General features: G+C 34.4%; 2 protein-coding genes across 9 annotated transcripts in view; one reads left to right on the top strand and one right to left on the bottom strand.

The window, feature by feature from the left end:
* Positions 1 to 10,597, top strand: part of LOC117119761 (leucine-rich repeat serine/threonine-protein kinase 1-like) — a 60,970-nt gene extending 50,373 nt beyond the window's left edge. For all 6 annotated transcript variants that reach the window (XM_033264635.1, XM_033264638.1, XM_033264639.1 and 3 more), the window contains 11 exons: positions 181 to 377; positions 623 to 2,440; positions 2,583 to 3,041; positions 3,262 to 3,513; positions 3,793 to 3,942; positions 4,323 to 4,527; positions 5,110 to 5,320; positions 5,935 to 6,186; positions 6,745 to 6,947; positions 7,586 to 7,705; positions 8,087 to 10,597. In XM_033264635.1, coding sequence (XP_033120526.1) covers positions 181 to 377; positions 623 to 2,440; positions 2,583 to 3,041; positions 3,262 to 3,513; positions 3,793 to 3,942; positions 4,323 to 4,527; positions 5,110 to 5,320; positions 5,935 to 6,186; positions 6,745 to 6,947; positions 7,586 to 7,705; positions 8,087 to 8,469 — 4,250 coding nt within the window. In that variant the 3' untranslated portion in view covers positions 8,470 to 10,597. The remainder of the gene's footprint in view (positions 1 to 180; positions 378 to 622; positions 2,441 to 2,582; positions 3,042 to 3,261; positions 3,514 to 3,792; positions 3,943 to 4,322; positions 4,528 to 5,109; positions 5,321 to 5,934; positions 6,187 to 6,744; positions 6,948 to 7,585; positions 7,706 to 8,086) is intronic.
* A 1,392-nt stretch (positions 10,598 to 11,989) lies between these two features.
* LOC117119762 overlaps positions 11,990 to 23,743 on the bottom strand; it is a 22,257-nt gene continuing 10,503 nt past the window's right edge. The window contains exons 1-8 of one of the 3 annotated variants that reach the window (XM_033264644.1): positions 20,863 to 21,013; positions 19,003 to 19,036; positions 17,330 to 17,367; positions 16,798 to 16,970; positions 15,267 to 15,451; positions 14,029 to 14,062; positions 13,315 to 13,386; positions 11,990 to 12,954 (exon numbers count right to left, since the gene is read on the bottom strand). In XM_033264644.1, the coding sequence (XP_033120535.1) occupies positions 12,908 to 12,954; positions 13,315 to 13,386; positions 14,029 to 14,062; positions 15,267 to 15,451; positions 16,798 to 16,970; positions 17,330 to 17,367; positions 19,003 to 19,008 (555 nt within the window). In that variant the 5' untranslated portion in view covers positions 19,009 to 19,036; positions 20,863 to 21,013 and the 3' untranslated portion in view covers positions 11,990 to 12,907. Of the gene's footprint in view, positions 12,955 to 13,314; positions 13,387 to 14,028; positions 14,102 to 15,266; positions 15,452 to 16,797; positions 16,971 to 17,329; positions 17,368 to 19,002; positions 19,037 to 20,862; positions 21,014 to 23,743 lie in introns of those variants that run through there. The other 2 variants (XM_033264642.1, XM_033264643.1) reach the window with 2 other exon arrangements.

The raw sequence follows: 23,743 nt of genomic DNA on the forward strand, positions 1-23,743 counted from the left end.
AAGATAGGCACATCTTGTTGCCCAGAAATGGCACTTTCATACTGTCAAAATGCTTTTTCATAACATTGCTCCCAGAAAAATGATTGGCTGCTTCTTTCCCCACCAGGAGTCTCGTGCCCTCCTAAACACCCCAAGGCATCACCACTTTTATAACGATCCAATACAAATAATTATTTACAGGTGTGATGAAAATAGATGATCTAAAGATGAAATTTCAGTCATCTGGCGTCAAACATTACATCCTGAGTTTACTGAATAAGTTTGAAGTTGCTGTTGCATTTGATAGTGAACACCTCCTCATACCATCACTACTGCCCCAAGAGGGCGAGATGATCTGTATACCAGTCAACAGAGAGAATATTAATATCACACAAGAGGTAACATATTTCAAATTTATGACAATTAGTATATATTTCATAATAGTTTACTGTAATTGCATTAATTGAATTAATGAGTAAGGATGGATCTATTGATGAATGAATGGATGAATTGAAAAATGAATAAATGATTGAATTAATATATATCATAATTAATTTTGAGATTTTATAATATTTCTTCCTTGTCTTAAATATTTTTCACTATTTAAATTTTAATCCATTTTTGATTGAATTATTTTCTTTAGTTTCTTCCACTTCAATCACAAATTGAAACTGCAAGAGTTGGAATAAAGTCTCTGCACTTGCCGAGTCCAAAACCAGTGCCACCTGAAAGAGATCAGACATTTTTCCAGACAACAACATCCTCCATTCTTGCAATTGCACATGAAGTCTCTGCAAGATTTAGTTCTCCAGCTGCTCCAGAAGATGGCATCAAAAGAAATGGCTTCAAGACACTCTTTCCACAAAATAAGCGCCCTCGTTCAACAAGCCCAATATTGGTTCGCAGGACAGATGAAAATGCTGCAGACCAGTATCAAGCTGTTTTTTCCACTCAACCAATTCCAGAAACAGAAGGTCCGGGCTTTAGCCTCACTGCTGGAGAGAATCCTTATGCAGTCATTCGCCGGCTTTTCTTTCTTCAGTACATTCCAAGTGGATTTTGGTCACGGGTCATCAGCAGGTTTCTTTCAGATCAGATCCTAAACAGTATCATTGAAACTCTTTACACATTGCCAAAAAATGCTGAGGAATCATTTGGTGAAGATATTCACCAAAAGTGGTCTTCAGGATTAATGTGGATGTGTTGGCAGACTGGCATAGAATTGTCTTTACATGGTGTGCCGTTATTCCATGTGAAAGAGATCAATAAGGAATCATTGTTGGGTTGTGTATTTAAGAAAGAAAGAAGACCTGATACTGTTCAGGTTCTTGTGAGTACAATTGATGGTCAGGATAGAACAGTTTCAACTTCAAGACTGGGACAGTTAGAAATATTGATTCCAAACCAGATCCTTTCTGTTCAGAAGGAACAACTATCAACAACAACACCTTCCTCAGCTGCATCAAGCTCGGGGTCTTCTATATGTGGCTCTCTGTCTACTGATTCAGATATTGAAGTTCTTCCATCATTAGAAATTGCATCAAGACTTCTTGCTGCCATTGTTGATCTTCTGGATGTTCTCCTTGAAAATTTTTATCCAACGCTCTACGAGCCTCTTGGACAAACATTTGAAGGAGAATTGTTGATAACACGTATAGTACCTTGTATTCGCTGTTGGATTGATTACAACAAAACCATTGTGGAAGATGTAGATGAGACAGATTGGGAAGTGGTAGACTGGAATCCTGATGACATCCAACAAGCTCTCCATGAGGAGGGTGTCAGTCCAAAGCCTGTGAGAAGAACTCCAAAAACAGAAATCCAAAGTATGCTACGACAACACTGTCCAAGGCTATACAAAGGAAAGAAGGAAAATACCATTTGGACAATTAGTTCCCCAATTAATGGAAAGCTTCAACTTCCATTGTCAAACTATGATCATTCACTTAAGAGAACTCAAAATGAAAATGGTAAAAAGAAAACAAGTAAAGACTCTAGTAACACTGACAATGATGACAGTGGCATTGATGCACCAGAGCTTCCGGGAGGCACACCTGAAGTTGTTGTACAAAACCCAACAATTGAGAAATCAAGATCCTCAACTAAGAGAGCAAAAGTTGGAGGTTTACTACTTCCAGAGCAAGCTATTCAAGTAGCTATTGATGAAAACAATCAGAGATCCATTGCTGAAACACGATCTGCATCCAAAGACAAATTCATAAAAAATTTCTCACCAAAAACAACACCAAGCCACACACCAAAATCTCTCACACCAGATAAAGAAAGGAGGTCCCTTGAGTTTTCTGCATGTTTCAGACTCGGATCTTTCAGTGATACAGAGGGGCCATACAAGGTTTATGGATTCTTATTTGAGGAACTTGTACTAAGAGGGATGAAGTATGAAGAAGTCAAGTGTCCTAATCATGGCAGAATCCTTCTGAAAAATATTGCTCCCGATGTGGTAAGTCTTGTTTAAGTAAAACTACTTCAACAGCATTTTTAAACAAACACTTTTTTTGTTATTGTGTTGATATAAAAAAAATTTTTTTCAAAAAGTGCTTTTTATTTATTATTTATTAATTTCAATTTTTTTTTCCCACTAGGTGTACCACGATTTAGGTCCAGGCAAACTGATAGACAAATCGAATCTTGAGGTTGCAAAGCTTCTTGGCATTGGTAGCTTTGGATTTGTCTACAAAGGTCACATGGTCCAAGAAGATCAGATGAGCGAAATACCTGTTGCCATTAAGATGCTTCAGCCCTACCCTCCAGGCCAAGGAGCAAGCAATACCATTAAGCAGCGCTACGAGATGAACGACTCCAAATGGCATCGAGATCCTCTACGCAACTCGTGCGAAGCATACCACACAGCGCGTAAAGAACTCTCTATTATTATGACGTTGGATCATTCGCATATTGTCCCTCTGCTGGGCTTTTGTCGTCAACCAATGTGTCTTATCCTAGAGCTAGCACCACATGGTGCCCTGGATGCCCGGTTGGAAGACTACAAAAGAGTTGGTGCTCGTTTGACTTCTCCAGTCATCCAACAAATCATTGTCCAGGTAAGATCAAAAGCCTTAGCTTCAGACGAATCAAATTTCAATTCTGTTGAAAGCTTGTGGGGCCCAGCTCTGCACATTGGGGCCCGTAGTTTGAAAGAGAGAATAATAATCAAAGATCTGAAAAGGAATACCTTGTAGGATACCAATTTTTATTATACTAAAATACTATTTAGATGACTTGCAAGTTATTACTAATTGTTATTAACATTTTCTTTTAAAGGTCTCTTCAGCTGTTGATTACCTTCACCAGAAGGGCATCATCTATCGTGATCTGAAAGCAGAGAACGTATTGGTCTGGAATCTTCCGGAACCCCACCTGATTCTGCCATGCGAGTATGTGCAAGTAAAGCTTGCTGACTACGGCATCAGTGTCTCAACATTGCCTTCAGGAACCAAAGGATATGGTGGAACCCCAGGTTACATGGCACCGGAGATTGTCCAATATGAAGGAAAGGAAACATATACCGAGAAGGTATATATATACATAAGTTCACCTTTAATTTCTTTAACCCTTTGCTGTCCCCGATATATTGCAGAATCTATATGAAATGTTTTTAAATTCCTTTTATATTAACTATTTATTTATTTTTGCCTATTTTTAAGTTACAATAGTCTTGCATTAGATTTGTATGGCATATGTTAAAATATGAAGGCAAAAGTTGTTGTGTGGCCCAAGATAGGTGGCCTTTAAAAATAAAGAATATTTTGACGTAAAAAAACTATTTTGTATTAAATTGCTTTACCACTACAGGTGGATTGCTTTTCTTTTGGTATGTTTATGTATGAACTGATGTCAATGCAAAGACCTTTTGAGAGCCAAGTCGGAAAGAATAGAGGTCGTTTGTCGGAGGTCATCAAACAGCTAATTAAAGATGGTGAACGACCAATCCTGACCAGGAAGGTAAGTGTTTATAGAGAAATGTGCTGTACTGTAATACAGAAGGAATTCCTGATAATAATCATAAATCTTTATTTGTCCTTCTTCATTCTAATTGTAAATTGGAAATTTAGACTGGAAACCCACAGCAGCCACAGTGCAGCTCCACTCCACTTAACTACAAACATATTACAGCTACAAATATTGTTCAAAACCCACCTACAGTAACTCTCAATATGAGAGTTATTTAGGAGCCAAACCATCAGACTTCAATTAAAACCCAATGATGGCCAGATGGGGGTCTTTAACACAAGAAGCAGGAACAATACCACTCAGCCAACCGCTCAGCTAGATTCAAATTTTGCAGAAGAATTCAAATTTTGTTTTTCACTTGATCTTTATAGGAACAGTCATATCCTGTGTACATCTTGGACTTGATGGTCTGGTGTTGGGCTCAAGATCCTAGAGACCGTCCCAGCATGCAGGAGGTACACCAGATAGCATCAATGCCAGAGTTTGCCAATCTCCATGAGGTATTGTCACTTGATGAAGAAATTGATGTAGCTGCCGCTTGCAGCATTACTTCATCATCCGAAATGAGCACAGCAAGTGAGTGTTATAAGTATTTTACTATTTAAATTTATTGAAATAGTTTCATCTGGTTGGAATAATAGGGTAAATCGCAAGTACATTGTCCAGTTGCAAAGGGGGCAGGGATCAAGACAACACTACCCTAGGGGGTCCTGGGGTGTGCCTCCGCAAAAATTTTTTTTCTAGATGCCTGAAAATAACCTGAGGCGTTTTAGGCTATCAATTATTTATATATATATATATAGATATATATATATATTTTTCTTTTTTAACTTTCCAAAAGAGGGGGGTGGGGGGCGCCGCACCGGCTCGCCTAAATCTGCCCTTGTAGGTGAGGCAGGATTGCTAAACATTCTTAACCCCAATATTTACTAATATATACATAATATCTTCTGCATAGGTGAGGCGGGGGGGCTGAACATAGTTGACATCAATATTTGTGAATAATAACTTCAACAGCATAGGTGAACAGGGTGGCTAAACATTGACACTGATATTTACTAAATCTTAGTACATGACACCTTATGTTTAAGTATAAGGCATGGTTAATAAGTGTTTTGATGCCACTATTTGCTAATGTACGAAACATTTTCTTTATAGGTGAGGCTGGGTTGCTAAATGTTGTTGACACTGACATCTGGATCAGCCATTCTAACGCCAATGTACAGATCCTCACCTACTCTGAGAAATGTATCCAAGAAGAAAATCTGAATGTAATGGCTAGCAAAGCATCAATAGTGTGCATGTGTTTCTCTGCAGACAGCTACACTGTTTGGCTTAGCTTGTCTATAGGACTACTGGCTGTGTATAGGTAAATATGAAAAATAAATAGATTTAAACTTGCAGTTCTCCCTGTAATTAAAGACCTCTTTTCTGTGGCCTTGGATGAAATTGTTGTCTTCATAATATAAATTTTTCTAAATAAAGATTCAAGCTGCCAAAGTCCATGGAAACCCTGGTCCCAGAAGTGATATTTATTTGGAATGTGAACTGTACTTAAATCCTGTTCAAGCAAATTCAAGAAACATCATTTATTTTCATTGGACAACATTAGTTATATTATGAGAAATATATGTATAAGTATTTAATGTGTCATCTCTCTAGAAAATATATATACAGTAGGTGCAAATACCGCTCTGTACTCACGATCTGTATGTGATTAGTACTGGTACATGTGATTTGCACATACTATATATGAGTATGATGAGCAAAAGAAAAATTCACTCGTTAAGAATTACCTCATATTACCTCATTTTCCCAGCTAATACTCTCACTTTCTTATTGTGCCAAGCCTCCTAGATAAGCAACTGATGGCAGGACATTTCAAAGTCTCGGGAACAATACCACTAAATAACTGCAGTCCTCCTACAGCTTCAATTGAGGAAAATATAAGCAATGTTAAAAATTGTCTTTTGTCTTATTTAGTGTTTCTAATAATGAGGAGATTGCACGATTCCGCATTCCTCCAACCACAAACAATGACACCAATCATGTTGCCACGGCGATGGTACACATTGATCTCCAACAGCAGATGGTTGTTGCAACAGATACCGGTTACGTGATCGTCTTTGACGAGGGAGATGGATATGTACAACCACAGGAAGTGTTCACGTATCGATACGTGGGAGAAAAGATTACATCACTAGCATTGGCACCAAATTCATTCAAGTGTGAAAGGTAAGTATTAAAGATATTTACCAGTTTAAAATAATTTTAGAACTGACTTAGTATACTCAGTTACCTAATATATTTCATATGGACTGTCACTTAGGCGAGACTTTTTTATATACCTTGTTTTTCAAACTTACATTTTTAAAGATTGTCAGAAGAGGGTGCAGAAAAAAAATAAAATTTTATTTTCTTAGTTAACAAATACCTTTGCCAAAAACACCTAGACATAGAACATAAAAATGAAATTTTATTGGTGAATGTAAACAGTGTCGTAATGGGATGGTTAACTGCTTTAAATTTATATAATTAGGAAGAAATATACATATCTTTTTTTCAAGGTTTTAAGGCAGCGGTGGGCATAATGAAAATAAAGGAAAACAATTGGCCAAAAATAAAATGTTATTGTTATACGAAAACATCGTTATTTGTGGGCGGCGAGTTTGTGTAACAACGTATGAAGAAAGTCTTGTATTTGTTTTTATATATGTTTGTAATAATTGTATATTTTAACTATGAATTTTAATATGTCATGCTGTTATCAATAAATTTCAATATGAATTCCAGGATAATTGAATTGTGGTGTGGTAATCCTGGTGGTAATATAAGTATCCTGAATGTTGGTGATTTTGATTTGTGCATGGATGTTGAAACTGTGAAACACTTTGAGGAACCATTGGAGGTATCCAGCGTGGATATCATGGTGTCCTATGACATACAGATGGCAGAGAGGCTCGGCTTGTACTATGTTTGGACATATGTTTACCCAGGTTTGTATATAATATAAATGAATAACCTTTAACCTTTATATGTACACAGTATGTTCACCTGTTATTCAAAAATTGTATTACTGTATACAGAGTCTTGCAATTTCTGTTGCAGTCTTCTTAACTGTGGGTGTCTTAATAATGCTATTAATAATAGTAGTAGCCGTTCATCTAACAACTTTCTATCTGGTACATGCACTATGAATATAGAGATGATGAGGATGGCAATAATGGTGGCAGCAGACAGTGGGGATGCTGATACTGCTAGTGATTGGGGTGATGATGATGATGATGTTCATGAAGATAATGTCAGTGAAGATGGTGTCAATGAAAATAATGTTGACAAAGATGATGATTTTGAAAATGATGATGTTGTTGAAGATGATTTTGATGAAGATTATGTTAATGAAGCTGATGATGCTATTATGAAGATGATTTTAATGTAGATGGTGGTTTAAGTTAGTAAAGATGAAGTTGATGAAGCAAGTCCTGGGTGTTCCTTGGAAATCTGGACTGCCTCTCACACTCCATATAGCAAGCAAAATCTCGCTTAAAATAACCCATCCTGCAAATACTGATATTTTACATGTTTTTTCTATTTCATTTTCAATTTTCTCCCGGAACATTTTTATTTTTATCAGGTACATCAGTCTACAGATGGACTGTGGAGACTAGGAAGATGGAGGAGGAGTTAGACGTTGCTGAGATATTATGCAGTGACCTTGGTGTCAATCCATCTGCAACTATGAAAAGACTTAGTGGTAAATTAACATTTTAATTACTTTTCGGTATGAACACAGCAGGGAAATGTCTTTCATGGGTCCTATTCAGAAATTTACACTTTTGAAAACTTTATGTGGAAATTGCACTTATAGATGCAACTGAATAATTGTATATCACCAATACACATATTGCAGTACAAATATTCAAACCACAATGTACCTCCATGGTTCTCTTAAGTAATTAAGTAATAACAATAACTATGATTGAGATTGAGATAACACTTGAGAGACTGTGCAGATGACAAGTTTAAAATATTGTGCATCATGTGCATAATTCCACTCAATCGATTATATTGTAACTATTTTTATTTATGTTGTCCATAATTATTTTATAATTACTTTCATCCTCTCACTCTGCAGCAAACCAATGTCAGGTGTCATCAATGTGTCTTATCAAAGAACACTTGTACATCGGTACAGTGTGGGGGCGCCTCATAATCGCCGACTCCCTCAGTCTGTCACCGATCACCACTGTGCAATGTCACCGTGGACCAATCAAATCTATCCTGCCCATTCGTTCAACTCAGCAGCAGACACAGGAGGAAGTCAGAGACGATTGCGACCAATCAGAAATGGACATCTTCGAAATGCCAAGCAAGACATCCTTAGTTACCATTGGCAAGGGATTCCATAATTTGATTGCTGGGTACCCAGAATGCCCATCAGGGGTCAAGGTTCACGATAGTAGTCAAGCTTATTACATATTGACATGGAATGCAGATTCCTGGGATCAGTTGGTTTGAACCTGTAAATTGATATGTAGTCAATGATGAACAATTCAAATAAATGTCCAATTGTCTTCCATTGTATTTATTTCAGTAAATAATTTGATTGTATTTTTGTTTATACTGTATGCATATGAGTATGTTTTATTTCAAATCAAATTGTATATGTTTACATAAATATGACATGTTCATGTGTTTGCGATTGTTATTATTAAGTATCAGTAAAATATGTATATATTTTAAACCAATGTATCATGGGGCATCTTTCTGCTGAGCAAAACAACACATGTTTTTTTCCCCAGCAGAAACGGGCCAAAAAACAAAAACATGGTTAGGAATGCGTTCTAAAAAATTGTTTTAACACGCATTCGTTATAGGGTTGGAGTTCAGAAAACATGTGTTATGTTGTACACTTTTCAGCTGCAACGCAATACAGTACAGTGTTAGTCATGACCCATTGGTGACCCAAATTGACATCTTCGTTGGTTGGATCATTCGTCCGCGAGAAATTCGGGGCGAAGAAAAACATTAAAACAGGATGACATGCTTTTATTTTTTTTTTTATTTCAACTTTATTTCACGAGGGTAGCTCTAACAGCTGCACTACAGTAGTACAGCTGACTTGAAGAGGCCCTCCCTTTAGGCTTAACATAATTTTTTCTTACCTTCGCAGTGTGTTGTTTACTACTTTCCCAACATTTGCTGTAGCTCACAGGAAGTAAAGGTCAACTTTAGCTTCTGTAGGTGATCGTCATTATAAGCTCCGCCCACCTACTAATGCTCGTGTTACTGTGTTTTTATTAGTTGCACTTTTCACTAGAAATGCGTTCCGAAGGAATTTAATCATTTAAAAAAAACACTTGTTTTTGGCGTTATTCAGCAGAAACATGCCCATAGGCCAAATGCAAATAAAAAACAAGTTTCTCATCTATGTTTTTTAAACAGAGGACAATAATGCACTTTTCTTCATTTATGGCCACAACACACTCTGTCCCGTAAATGTCATATTGACTACACAACTTTTCGTACTTAAAAATAATACCAATAATGGTCGATTTACTGTATAGAACATTGTAGAGACCTCTATGCGATTAACATTCTTGATTACCCCCTGTCATTGGATCAAGCACATACAGATTACATACTCAGTTCCCTGGGGAGAATTCCATAATGTTGCAGCTGTAATCAGCGCATTTTGTGTTTAAACCCACTAGGTACCCACTTGTACTCCTGGGTGGAGAGATACATAACCACAGTATAAAGTGACTTGCCTAAGGACACAATGAAATGCACAGTTAGGGATTGATTGTCCAACTCAAGGTTGAGAAACAGAACCGCAACCGATGTGCCAAACCGCTCCTACCAAAAAAAAAATTGTTTTTCAAGCTATCCTAATTTGACAATTTGAAGTTCATATTTTGAGAAATCAGGGCACATGATATGTTTAGGTTTGTCTTCTGTACAAATGAATGAATATTATTGGGCTTCTGGTGTTTAATATTTTAATAGTAGGCCTATGTGAGAGATAAAAAAAAGGGATAGGTCATCTTTCAAAATATTGTCTTTCTCATGTCGACAGTGTTCACTTGAGATCAGATCATAAGTTCTCAAGTCAACAAAAATTGACATATTAATGTACATAATAATATTATCACATTAAACATTCAAAAGCATAGTTAAATCAGTAGGAAGAATCATTCGGTTTTGCTTTGAAAAGCTTGGCAAACGTTATATAGAGACAATAAAATATAATATGGTGTCCAATTTATTTCTATTTGTTTCTAATACTTAGATGATTCGACTGTAAGATCAATAGAGGGATACATTAGCACCATCTGTGATTTCTAGGTGTCACATTTTTGGATACGTACCCTAGTTTGCTGAAGATTGATCTAGGTCCTGAGGTATATACCTATACACTTGCTTTTTTGGGAGTGGGGGTTTTTCAGTTGAAAAGCATAAAAACTCGCTTTTAAGAAAAAAAAAAAAGGATATAACAGTGAGTATATATAGGCCTATGTTATGAAGAAGTGGTATTGATATGGATTGGCATTGTTTATGTAAATCAAAGTGTAATAATATAATAATTTGTGTAATTTAGATAAAGGTTTATTTATTTAAATAAATGCATATTTATTTAAAGGTATGTTTATTCATTGGTTCAAATTTTTCTGACTTCATTGTTTATTTTAAGTGTAAATTGTGGCAATAATTGTAGGATATACTGAATGTGTAAATAATAATGCTCTTCTATATACTGTATATGCTTTGATTTGTCTTATAGCTCTTAATATCACTTTCATAAAAACAAGCATTGTGGGATCTGTGCTCTCGAGGGCAGGTTTAGCAAGTCAGTAGCTTTCTCTTGGACATAGAAATATATTTATGATACACAACTGAGTTTCACTTATCCCAAAACAAAATAAAATCACTTTTTTTTTGGAGTGCAATATATTATCTAAAGTCCCTTGAGGCTGTATCAATTTGAGGTGCTATACCATCATCATCGTTGTCATTATTATTATTATTATTATTATTATTATTATTTTAAACATTTTTATTGTTTTAATTATTTTTAGTGGGCACTTGGTATAGAAACACCTCTGTTAGTAATACAAAGATGATAATGTCTTGGGTTCGAATCTCATAGACAAAATATGTTGTTTTACTTAAAACAGTTAAATGTTAGAATGCAACCAACATTGAGAAAATGTGTGTATGAATTATTGATGGTGATGAAAAATCTTAGGTAATTTTGCTCATTCTGAAGAGTAATTTATGCAATTTCACGTAGCATGTATATTCATTTACATGAAATATTCTAAATAAAACTCTTGAATTTTCCTCAAATATCAATCATTCTTGATTAGTTTGTATTTATTTACATTTTTAAGCATAAAAAATTAAGCGACTGTTTTGCTTCCTGAAATCGTATTCTTAGTAGTTGTATAAATTACTTTATAAATTGAAATCAATAAAATACATTACTTTAAGTTCATCAAAAACAAGTGTTTATTCATCTTCATCATTCAGACTACTATCAAAAAGCATATCATTTGTTACTGCTATTAGTGCGTACTGCAGCACCAGCTATGTACTTAAGCTGGTAACCTACAATATGAGTTAATATGTAATGTACTGATTACATCACTATACCAACTGACGACTGCTACCGTAGTTGATTTTTTTTTTAAATATCACTTTTTCATCCGTTAATCTAACCTTATGATAACTATTGTATTATACGCAACTATACTAATTGCTAATTAAGAATGTAATAACCTTCGTAGCCCAAAAACAATTATATGATAAAACATTATAATCTTTTTTAAAATACTCATTTGATTTCAATAAAACTCAAGATAATTAAATTGACCACTTCCTTTTCTTATCATTCAAAAACCCATGATGACGCTGTCTAAAAAGAATTGAAAAAGTGAAAGACTTTTATAATAATAGTCTAAATTCGCATAAACTTTGATGGCATATGTACTATATTTTCTCATGTAATATGAAGTATATATATATATATGCAATATAAAAACAATCAAAGTTACACTAGGTTAGAAAAAATTGCACTAGAGGCTGCTTCATGAGGGGTACCAGCTCAATCACCAGGTGCTAGTGCTAGGCTCTTTTCAGGTGAATAAACAAATGGCGGGATCAATTGCACTAAATATATGAATGAATGAAGGAATGAATGAATATGAGATTGTGGTATATTTGGTTTTTTTTAAATTATAGAAAAAGCAGGGAAAAGGTTACCGTACCAAGGCGTTGTAGTAGTGTGCTGGGTAGTAGGAAGGGGCCCCCTTGGGCTCTCCAGGCCCATTGAACTAGGACTGGCCCCAGAAAGCACATGCGTTACGCCACTGGGTCAAGGCTCGGTAGTAAAGTGCTGGGTAGTACTGGTAGTAGGAGGACCCCGGGCCCCTTTGAGTGGGCCACAGGGAGCTTACGGGCGTTGCCCCACTGGTCGGGAGGGGTAGGGAGGCTGCAATCAACAAGAATTTTACATTATTGTGATATTGACAGATCTATACTTGCAGTTTAACAACTTTATTCGAAAGTTAAAAAAAAACCCGTTGCCATTGTATAAACTAAATATATAAATGAATATACAGTTGTATGCATAATACAGCTTTTAGGAATGTTTATATAGGTTGCCATCATCATTTTACCTTATAAATGTAAAAAATCGGATGGCTTAAGCTCCCTAGCCTCTCCCCATACCCTCCCTTGAAGTAAGAAGAGGACGTTTCAGAATACCACACAAAAGGGGCTCAGAACCAAGCCCATCATTTGGATCACAGAGCGTATTAAGGTTAGCTGATACTGTGAAACATTGCCGATTGCTAAAAAAAATTGATGGTAAATAAATATATTTTCCTTATTAAAAATCATGTAAGTTTATTAACAAATAAATTATTAATGGTTCTTAATAAAAAAAAATGTCTCAATTACCTTGTTGTCCGTCATTCTGATCACCAGATGCTTCAGCAACTAATGTATATAAAAGTTGAATATAAAAATAAATACAATTTTCGGGAATGTTTATATAAGGTGCCACATCATATAGGTAAATAACACTGAAGGTGGCCAGCTCTCCAGCCCCCCCCCCCCCACATGCCCTTTAAGTAAGAAAAGGACGTCTGAAAATACTACCATTCCGCCTGATTAATTTGGAGAACGGGAAAACCTCAGAACAAAGCCAACCATTAAGATTGGCTGATAGTGTAAAACGTTGCCGATTGCAAAGAAAAAAAATTAGATCACTAGTAAAATACATTTTCCTTATAATTGAACCAGATATGATTATTCAAAACAATTAATGATTCTTTATAAAATGTATGTCACAATTACCTTGTCGTCTGTCAGTCTGATAACCAGATGGTGCAGTAGACTGTGCTCCACTAACTGTACTACTTGCACCGCCTTCAGCAACGAAACCATGTTAAGAAAGAAAAATCAGTTCCATAATAATGACGCCATGGCAACTCTAAATTTGTACAGAATTGGCAGTTTCGTAAGGGGAAAATTCAATTTGTCGGGGAATTTCTTTTGAATAAAACAATAATAAAATGTGTTAATTATTGGATTCTTTCTTTAAAAAGGGTGTTGGAGGTACTAGTCTACCTGTCGGGGGGTACTAACCCCCTGTCGGGGGTACCAGCCCCTGTCGGGAAAGAGCTGGCGCACCTCTGCAACAAATACGATCGAAAATACAGCACCTCGCACATACGGTAACACTGCTGGCACTAAGCAGTTTTTAATTCCTAAAATTTTGACAGCTTAGTAAGGCATGCTTGAATTGTACTTTGGCGCTCGAGATTTGATTTTTTCCCGACGACTTTGCTGGAAATTTCCCAACAGGGGGTCCAAACGGGGGATCCAGTGGTACCCCGGGACCCCTGGACCACCGCTAGCACCGCCCCTGATAACATCCTCAATGATTGCCTCTTCAACTTCTTATAACATTTAAATATGCTTCGCCACCATTTATCACTCATTTAACATCGTGCGGAGCAGGGGTATATGCTAGTATAAAACAAAAACTAGGTTCTCTGCTGAACTAACCTGGATTCGAAGGTAGTGGATTATTGGTTGTTGCCTGTGAATCAGAAGGTGTTGGATTAGGTACGTTACGACTCTGACAAAAAGAAAACCCAAACATATAACATTAAATTTAAACGCATTAAATTGAAATAGAAGATGATTCATTAAGTCATAAAGAACCATGGAGATCATATAGCCCCCATTTCATTCCATCCGCTGCCTCCTTGTGTTTCAATTGGAGGGCTGAAATACAAGTTACGATAGCGCATAGGCCTATTTTTTCAGATGAGCCGTTTAAACCGTTGGCCCCGTATGCAATATGGCCCATGTGCGTTTTAAGTATGCAGTAGACTCTTTTGAAGAGAGTAGGGGATTGTTTGATCGATAAATAAAGCACCAAAATGTAAATGCAAACAAGTTCTACAGTTATAAAAAGTAAACCAGGTGAAACTATTTGAATATTGTTGTTGTCGTAGTTGCATCCGCCGCTGCCCCCGTCGTCGTCATCTTCCGGCGTACTGCCCAATTCACCACTAAAAAAACTTCACTGGAAACAAGTCCTCACGCTGAGTGGGTTATACTTGTAATTCACACCAAAATACTCCTCCTATTTGTTTATTTTATTACAGTCCATTGATTGAGAACTATTTTATTATTTTGTTTTGTTTTATTTTATTTTATTTTATTTTATTTCATTTAATTTTATTTTTTTATTATTTTTAAAAATTCAATTTAATTTTATTTTATTTTATTTTATTTTATTTATTTTATTTTATTTTATTTTATTTTATTTTATTTTATTTTATTTTATTTTATTTTTATTTTATTCTCATGAATTTCTGGGACATGAGTTAGTTCTTTACGAACAATTTACTGTTTAATATTTATTATGTTCAGTTATTTGTAGTGCTATGGTCAATTCAGAAAACCAAGACAAACAAGCAAATCACATATATGGGAGCTTATTACGTTTTATTTTTTTGCTATTACATGCACCAAGTAGGCCTAATACATTAATAGAAATGAGCCTATTACGAGCTTTATTGACTTTGATACAGGAAAACGATGTTTACAGTATGTATTTTCATAATATTTATTTACTTTTTCCATTTCGACGTATTGGGAATATTATTTAGTGTATTTCTAATGATTTAGACTAACTTCTAGCTTCTGTCGATAATCCTATTCCTACCACATGACAATGGTATATTTATATGTTTTTTTATGTCGTAATAAATGAAATGAAATAAAATTCTTACCAAGTGTGGGTGATCCCTCTGTAGACGTTCAAGCAGATTTTGAAACCCCGTTTCAAACATTTCCTCTTTTGAAAAGTCAGTATAGAGACGTTCACTATAATAGTTAGCAACCCAGCCATCCATCGTGAACCTTTCCATCATAAGTACAATAAACGGCTTCCTGAAGTGTGCAACGTTGTTACTTTCTAAATCAAATCATAGTGTAAATGTTAGCAGCATTTTATTCAATATTCAGATGTTTTCACAATAATAATTAATAATAATTAATAACAATAATAATAATAATAATAATAATAGGCCTAACAATAAATCATATTAATAAGAAATGATATAATAATATAATATAATAATAACTAAACTATGTTTGTTTAGTAAACATAGTATAGGGCTTTTCCTCATTGGAATAATGAAAATTGATGTTGAAGTCATAAAGTACAAAAAAGTAATACATACACGAAAGTTTAAAAAAGTTTAAAACGATTTAGAAAATGCAAAATATGTCAACATAAAAGTTTCAAGACATTACAAATTTGTGAAATTGTGTCAAATTAGGAATAGTTGTTTGATTAGTGAATACTCTGTACTATTAGTTAAAATTATACATTTTTAAATTGTGTAAAGCGCACTGAGATGTGGCCAGATAATTATGTTTGCGCAATATAAGATATGTATTGTTTATATAATTATAATAATAATAATTATTATTATTATTATTACTATTATTATTTATATTTGTTTATTTATTTGTCTATGCACAAAAGTAGACATGATGACAAGCAAATGGGGTAAAGTGTAAACACAATAAGTTAACGATGGAATGGAATACACATGAAACAGCTGACAAAATTATAAATAAAGTATATATAAAAGACTACAACATGGAGGTTCCATGTGTGTTTCAGTACGGTAATATAAGAAATAATCGGAAACAAATACATAACTATATATGAACTACAACACTTCATTTGAGAAAACCAATATTTCGACCTCCTAGGGTCATTATCAAGGTACATCATAAAGACCTTGATAAAGACATAAGGATAGGTCAAATTTGGGGGTTCATTGGTTTGGCATATAGAAAAAAAAAGGAGAAACGGAGTACCATTTTCTCGAGGGCTAGGGAAACACGGGTTCTCATGCATTCGTTCATGCTCTCGCCAGTTGATTTGTAATATACTATTAAACCTCCGGGATAAACGAAACTTCTCTAGTTTCGCAAACCTGTCAATTCTTCTTTATTTGAACTTGCCCACCAATGCCATGAACATTTCTGATAATATACTTTAATTTATCTACGTGGTGTAATTTTATTCGCGTTGTGTAAGATTGATTCATTAGATATGTGCGCTATATAAATCTAAAAGAATCCCAAAAAAAAAAAATGAATTGATTATGTAATGATAAAATAAATATAACACAATTACATAATCTTAAAGTTAATGGTGTGAAACAATAACATTAAACAGACCATGCGCCTGGGATGGCCAAATATTATTTTTTAAATATGGCTAAATATAATGATAGTAATTACCTCTTTCACAGTAAACGCTGTCTTTGTAATTACTTGATAAGCACACCAGAACAACCTCTGCGTCTTTAATGGCATTAGCTAAGTCATCTGCAATACGATTTTCCATATCCGTTTCATCCATCCACACTATGTAACCTTCCTTTCGCAAACGATCTACTATCCTTCGGACAATTCTTTAATTATAATAAAAAATATATATATATATCTTATAAATTGTATTATTATATATTACATAATTATTATAATTATCAGGATTATTATTATTATTACTGTATTTTCATTATCTTCATAATCATTATCAAGTATCATTATTTTGATTGTTATTATTATTAGCATTATCATCGTCTTGTGATTTACCGTACTTCAAATGTATTACACAATAAAAACAGGGAAGTATGCCAGCATTGCCACGTAGGCTTAAATGGGAAAAATACATTTTGTCAGAAATTATTATACTTCTTAGATTATTAATTGAAGTGTTTCTCCATGCCAAAGTTACTATCATCTGTGCTATTAAATAATGTGCACTTACTCTCGGTATTTCGACTGAAAGCTTACCATTATATATTTCTGTAGAAGTAAAAAAAAAAAAAAAAAAAAACATAATTAATAATGATATTCTAGTTAGTTCCTTTTTTCAAAGTTTTACTGTAGGGGTGTTCTCCCTTCCTACAGTGTTGAAATTCATTAAAAATCACGCATTGCCAGCCAATTTCATATTCTTGGGACAACTTAAAAGTACAATAGAACCCCTATGTGCAGCGCATAGACACATTAGTGATATGCTCTATATAAGAATGCATTTAATTATTATTTATCATTATAGTAGGCCTAAGATGTCACCAAAGCGATGAATAGGAGTTAATATTTATTATTTGTAATACTTACACCTAATCATAGTAATTCTGCACCGTGGATAAAAAAATTATCAAAATTTAAAATGGATTCCGAAAATGCTCCACGATGTAACCAACCCTTTCATAATAATCGATGAGGAGCATAGGTGTGATATTTAATTTAGCTTTTAGTTTACCCAAGCACTACCATTAAATCGTAGTACATTTTGACCTAAAATATTTTCCTTGATATATCTAATATGATGTTATAAAATTTGTACTGTACTTTTATTTTACAGATTGTTACTGACGGTATATTTATGTGAGCTTTGTTAAAAATAATGATAAAATTTGTATACAAATATACATATATACATTAAACATATAAATGAACTGATTACGTCTATATCTACTCTCCACATCAGATTACCATGAAAGATAACGCAAGTAACAAAATGTATGTTTTAACATAAATAATCAACAAATCAACATTCATTCACATATAGCCTTGTTTAAGGTTGAAAAGACTGCATTAGATCATGTCAATAACAATTAGTTATGATTTATGATGGCCAGAAAATTGTGCCTTTAAACCCATATTATTCAAATTTAGGTAGTGACTCAAACTTGTATGGGTTACGAAAAAAAAATTGCAGGACAAAGACAAAAAGCACAGACGTGGAACAAACAACAAACAGGCAATGCAGTATAGAAAAGGAAATGCTGCAAGAATGATATATGTAATGTTTAAGGGTGTAAGGAATATTAATAACAGATAAGTATAATTATAAATATAAATATGCAAATACCGGTATATAATTCAGAATATACTTCTGTCCATTTACTTCTGATATCAGAGCCAGAAAAATAGAAGATATATTTTTCGCTGCTTATTTAAGGGCAAATGTGTATTCCATTATCGCCACCCACATCGTCACTATCTCGTGATAATTCTATTTTCTATAATTAAATTGCCCAGATTAATCCCGAAAGCATTGCTATGCGAGGCCTACAAAAGGTTTAAAAGAATAGTTTTAGTGGTTTGATTTCTACTGTTAGTAGCAATTCAAATTCTCAATGCAGTAATAGATGTGGTTGCGTTGAATGCAATATAGCAATAACCAACAAATCTTATACATGCCTTACGTTGCTCTGTAGGTTTGAATGAAACTGTGCTGTGCAATATTGTGAAATATTCCCAAGATGTTACATACAATAGCATGTAATCCAATGATATTCTTTATATTAAGGTCATTGGGCTGGTGTATTATTAAACCACCAAATATTGGGCAGAAACCTATTAAAAGCCCCATTGTGGATGTAAGTAATAAAGCAATATGGTATACAATTTTTATATGGTACAACTTACCGACATGGTGATGGCAAATCTTACAATTTAGGCCCTATAAAAAAACATTTGACTCATTACTCAGGATTCATTTCATGTTTCATTGCACTGATTTATTCAAAAAACAAAAACACCCCTATAGATTCGATCGGTAAATACCCTTTATGAGCTGTCTCTTATACACATCTAGATGTGTATAAGAGACAGAGGCTGGTGTATACCAGTGGTGGCCCTCTATTATCGCCTTTTGTATTCTCAAACTGTAATTTAAAATTTAACAATTTTTCTGAACTATTTGATGGAATAAATAGTTTTTGTATGAGGAAAAATGATGATTATAATTACTGTACTATTTTATTAAGTAATAATTCTAAATGTTAAATTATGGTTTACTTTACAGCTTTGTTCTACTCTATTTCATTGACAGAGCCCAGTCATCAATGGTGAACTCATCAGCATGGGATATGACAATGTAAGTTAAATATCAAAAGCTTATTTTGCCTGTTTGACTATGTGCTGTGAATATGTTAATTCTAATAACCAAACATTTTAACTCAATCTCAGATTTTAAAAAATAATTTTCTGTTTAAAATTTGCTCTTTGTTTCCTAGATACTGTAGATAGTTTTTTAAAAAAAAATAATATATGTATCCAAATGCTGTACAGTATGTATGACCTACTGAAAGCAGACACAATACACTACCAGTATTGTGGTTCAGTTACTCTAATGGGATGTTCTTCAAAAATTACTGTAGAGTGCTAATAATTTACAAGGACATTAGTATAATGTGGCTATCAAGAAATAATTATTGTCTATTTATTATTTACAGAAACCATTACACCCTGGTAGACCTGGTCCCTAAAATGAGAGTTGTAAATGCAGTTGGTTAAATGAAAGAACACCCAGAAACTTCTACTGATATCAACCATGTTTATATTTGAAACAGAATATTGAACTGTAAACCAAAAAGATGCCTGTGTTAAGTGTTATGATACTACTGTCACTAATCATACTTAGGATTGTGTTTGTAAGCTTTGCTGCAAATCTACACAGACTGATGCCAGTCCTGAAATTACAGCCCATGATATGAATGAAAATATTACATCAGCTTATCAAAAAGAAGTACTGTACATTATTTAGGGAATTTAAACAAGCGAAGTGTCTTGTCCAAGAACCCAGGCAATGTACACAGCAGGTGTCCTTGTACAAGACACTAGATTTTGGCTTGTATCTCTCTCTCTCTCTCTATCCAGGTGTATAAAAGCAATATAAATGATGTTCCTATAGTAAATGATCCTCTTTTTCATCTTTAAGGCCGGTGCCCAGTGGCGGATCCAAGAATTCGAAATATGGGGGAAGGGCAGAGAGGGACTTTCATAGATAGTCTACCATAATGGGGCTGAGATATAGGAAATTTATGATTATAGCATCTCTAAATGGCCATAAATGGCACTTTTAGACTTAAATTTAAATATAATTTGTTTTTCTCCACTTGATAAACTGATGTAATTTGTTGATTAGTAAGTAAAGTACGGTAAATTCCATCTATGGGGCTTACATTGCAATACCGTACTATATAATAATGAAGGCTAAAGTTTTATTATTTGTTGAACAGCATTTTGTTTTTGCGTCCATCTTAATTTTTTAGTTCTAAACTTTACAATAATTATTCTAGTGAATTGTTAATGCCAGAATCAGTAAAATATGACGTGTCATTCGTCTTTCTATCACTTGGTGCCAGAGAAATTCCATTTTTCAATATGGCGTCAGTTATCAATTCCTTACCCGTCCCCGTTAGCATACATACACAGGCCTTCTATTAAACCACATCCTGATAAGATATATCATAAGGGTAAAATACAAAATATATTAAACCATACCTTTACAGTTCTTGGCGTTCGATTTCAATTAAATATTGGTCTTTACCTTGCGTAAAGACTTTTTTTCGGAATAAAATAATACATCAAGCCTGTGTGCGAGGTGTGAACGGTCGAATTTTAAAATCAGTCTAGGCCTCAGTTATTGCATAGACCTATTAATAAGAAGGACATTGCCCTTTTATCAATCATCTTTTCCGACAAGATAAGAGAGGGGTATATTTATCGGAATAAACTATGAAAAGATAAGCTCGGTACCGTTATTTCTTACGTTATCGCCTTTCTGGGCATGCGCATTAGGCTTTCGTTCGGCTGCCTGGTTCTCCGCGATCGATCGAGAGACACACATACACACATTAAACTGTTGAAAATACCTAATTAGCCTTCAGCTAATCAGTGATAAGCGTTATTTGGAAACTTCAAAGCGTTTTCTTATCGCAGCCCGCTCTCTCAAGCGCCTTTGAATTAACTCATCTTTTCCGCCTATAGGACACCCTCTATCGGTGAATATCGAACGAGTGGAGCAACAAATTTTACTGACGTCATTAGTTTGGGTCCATTTGAGAATGAATTTGACATATTAGGTAACCTCAAAGATACTAGAAATAACCTTTAGTGTTAGGTTTTTGTGTGCGGTGGATCGAAGATTTTTCGTAGCTACAAGTACCAAAAACCCGAATTTGAATACGACTTTTTGTTGAAAAGTTACTGAGATTTGAAGGTAAGATTATTTAGTTTGTTTGTGATCGATTTTTCTAGAAAAAAATGAGAATTTGGTGCCATTTAAATGCATTTTTAACCGTTTCTCCCGACTTCTCCACAAAACACATACGAACAACAGTTAGATAAATTACAAAACTTCATTGAAACATGGTTGTTTTATCTTTACAGTTCTTTACAAAATTTTTATAGTGATTTTAGGTGATGGTGGTTCTCTGATGATATCGTGATATGTCGATCGTAGAAATGCGCATCTGCCTGGTTATCGTGACGTTCATAGGCTTCCTAGGGCCTAGGCTAGGTCGGCCTATCTGTAATCTAGGCCTAGGCCCCTATCTTCTCTATGTTGAATGTACTGTAATAATAGTAGGCTATGCCCTAGGCCTGTATTTTAAATATTAGGATAGCTAGTTAATAGGTCCACACTCCTACAAACATATCTAACCTGTATTTTTATTGTGTGTATTTATTCAGAATGTGTTTCATGTTCTTTTTAAGTCTCTCTATTGTTGAATATGACTTGTTCATCATTTAATAATAATATGTTCAAGACCTACAGTATCTATAATAATTATTATTTTGCTTGTTTTTCTCTTTGTATGTTGTTGTGCAGGAAATAAAATCATTATTGATGAAACTGTATTGCTGATGATAATGTTTTAATTGTATGGTATAGAATAAATAAATCATAATTTTGCTTTTCCACAGTGAATTTGTTGAGTTAAGCAAGTACCGTACTCTACATCTTAAGTGAGAAATTCTGTCAAGATCTTGTGATTGAGAGGTGTTGGAGGCTGGACTACCAACTCAAGTGTCAGGCATTTTTTAAACACACGACAGTAAACTCTAATCGCAACAATGAACCAATACTTCACTGGATAGCACCACTACCAAACTGCAAGACGCACTAATACAGCACAGAAATTCCAAACCAAAGGGCTCTTTTCAGAGCCACCACTTTAACAAAAGAGATTCGATGCATTAAATGTGATAAATGTCACACTGGCCTTAATAAAGTCTCAATAAATATTTTTAAATTCATTTATTGTGCTATTACTGCCATCTCTGAATACATAATTATGTTATATTCATCATTTCAAGAAGCAATTAGTACCTCAATATCTCAACATAATATTGTATTTTTATTATTTACATTATTAATTTACACAAGCGATTACTATTCCAGCACCATCAGGCAGATTTCCACATACCTGTACATCAACATATTTACAATTCCTTTCCGTAAGCTTTTTATCTTAGATTTTAAGCTACTGTTTTTTTAAATTTTGTACAGTATCTGCAAGTACATTTACAATATTATTATTACATCCATTGGTGACTATCTAAAGCTTTCAGTGCACCTCCAATTTCCTCTTTGGTGTAAACACTTGCAGGCCTTTCAGTCTGTTTTTTTCTGAAAATAAATATAAAATTACTGTATTAAAATTTTAAAAAAAGGTATGAAATACAAATAATTTAACTACTGCATGGTATTTTTTGTATTGGATTCAACAGAACTTTGAATTAAAATTAAGTTACGACCCCATCACACGATTACACCTAGCCTAGGCAGGCCTACATTTATCTGCCTTTAAATTAGGACACACAAAAAAATACAATACATATAAATATGGCTACCTGCAGTATTTATTAATCTAGGTTTGTGAAAATAAATTTCCAGTCATCAATAAAAAACAACATACACAAAAGTAGGTATGAAAACTGAAGTCAATCAAAGAAATAGGGGGCCTACCAAAATTATTAATACTACAGGTCGATGTTTTAGCCCATATTAGGCAAAATTTTAAAAAAATACAGGGTACATTTTTTTAACAGACGGTACGGAACCCGTCTGTTTCTCTCAGCTAGGCCCCTGTAGGTTGCTGTCACCCGCTCATGCTGAAGCAGCGACTACGCACCGTTTACAAGCCCAGGCCATCGATAGGAAGGCTATTTCATTTGGTGTCAAGCCTATGCAGTTGAAATAGTGGTACCACGTATTACTAGGCCTAGGCCCATGTACAGTTTGGACCACCACATGCAATCATTTTATCCTCTGACTTCTGTTTGCATACATAGTGCATTTTGCGTTTCTATTATCGATCTCTGCATCGTTGACGCAAAAATCTAAATCGTCCATACTGTATTCGTATTTTCATGGACC

This window comes from Anneissia japonica, unplaced genomic scaffold (genome assembly GCF_011630105.1).
Source record: "Anneissia japonica isolate Jap-2015-1 unplaced genomic scaffold, ASM1163010v1 scaffold11151_len745516_cov174, whole genome shotgun sequence".
Classification (NCBI taxonomy): Eukaryota; Metazoa; Echinodermata; class Crinoidea; order Comatulida; family Comatulidae; genus Anneissia; species Anneissia japonica.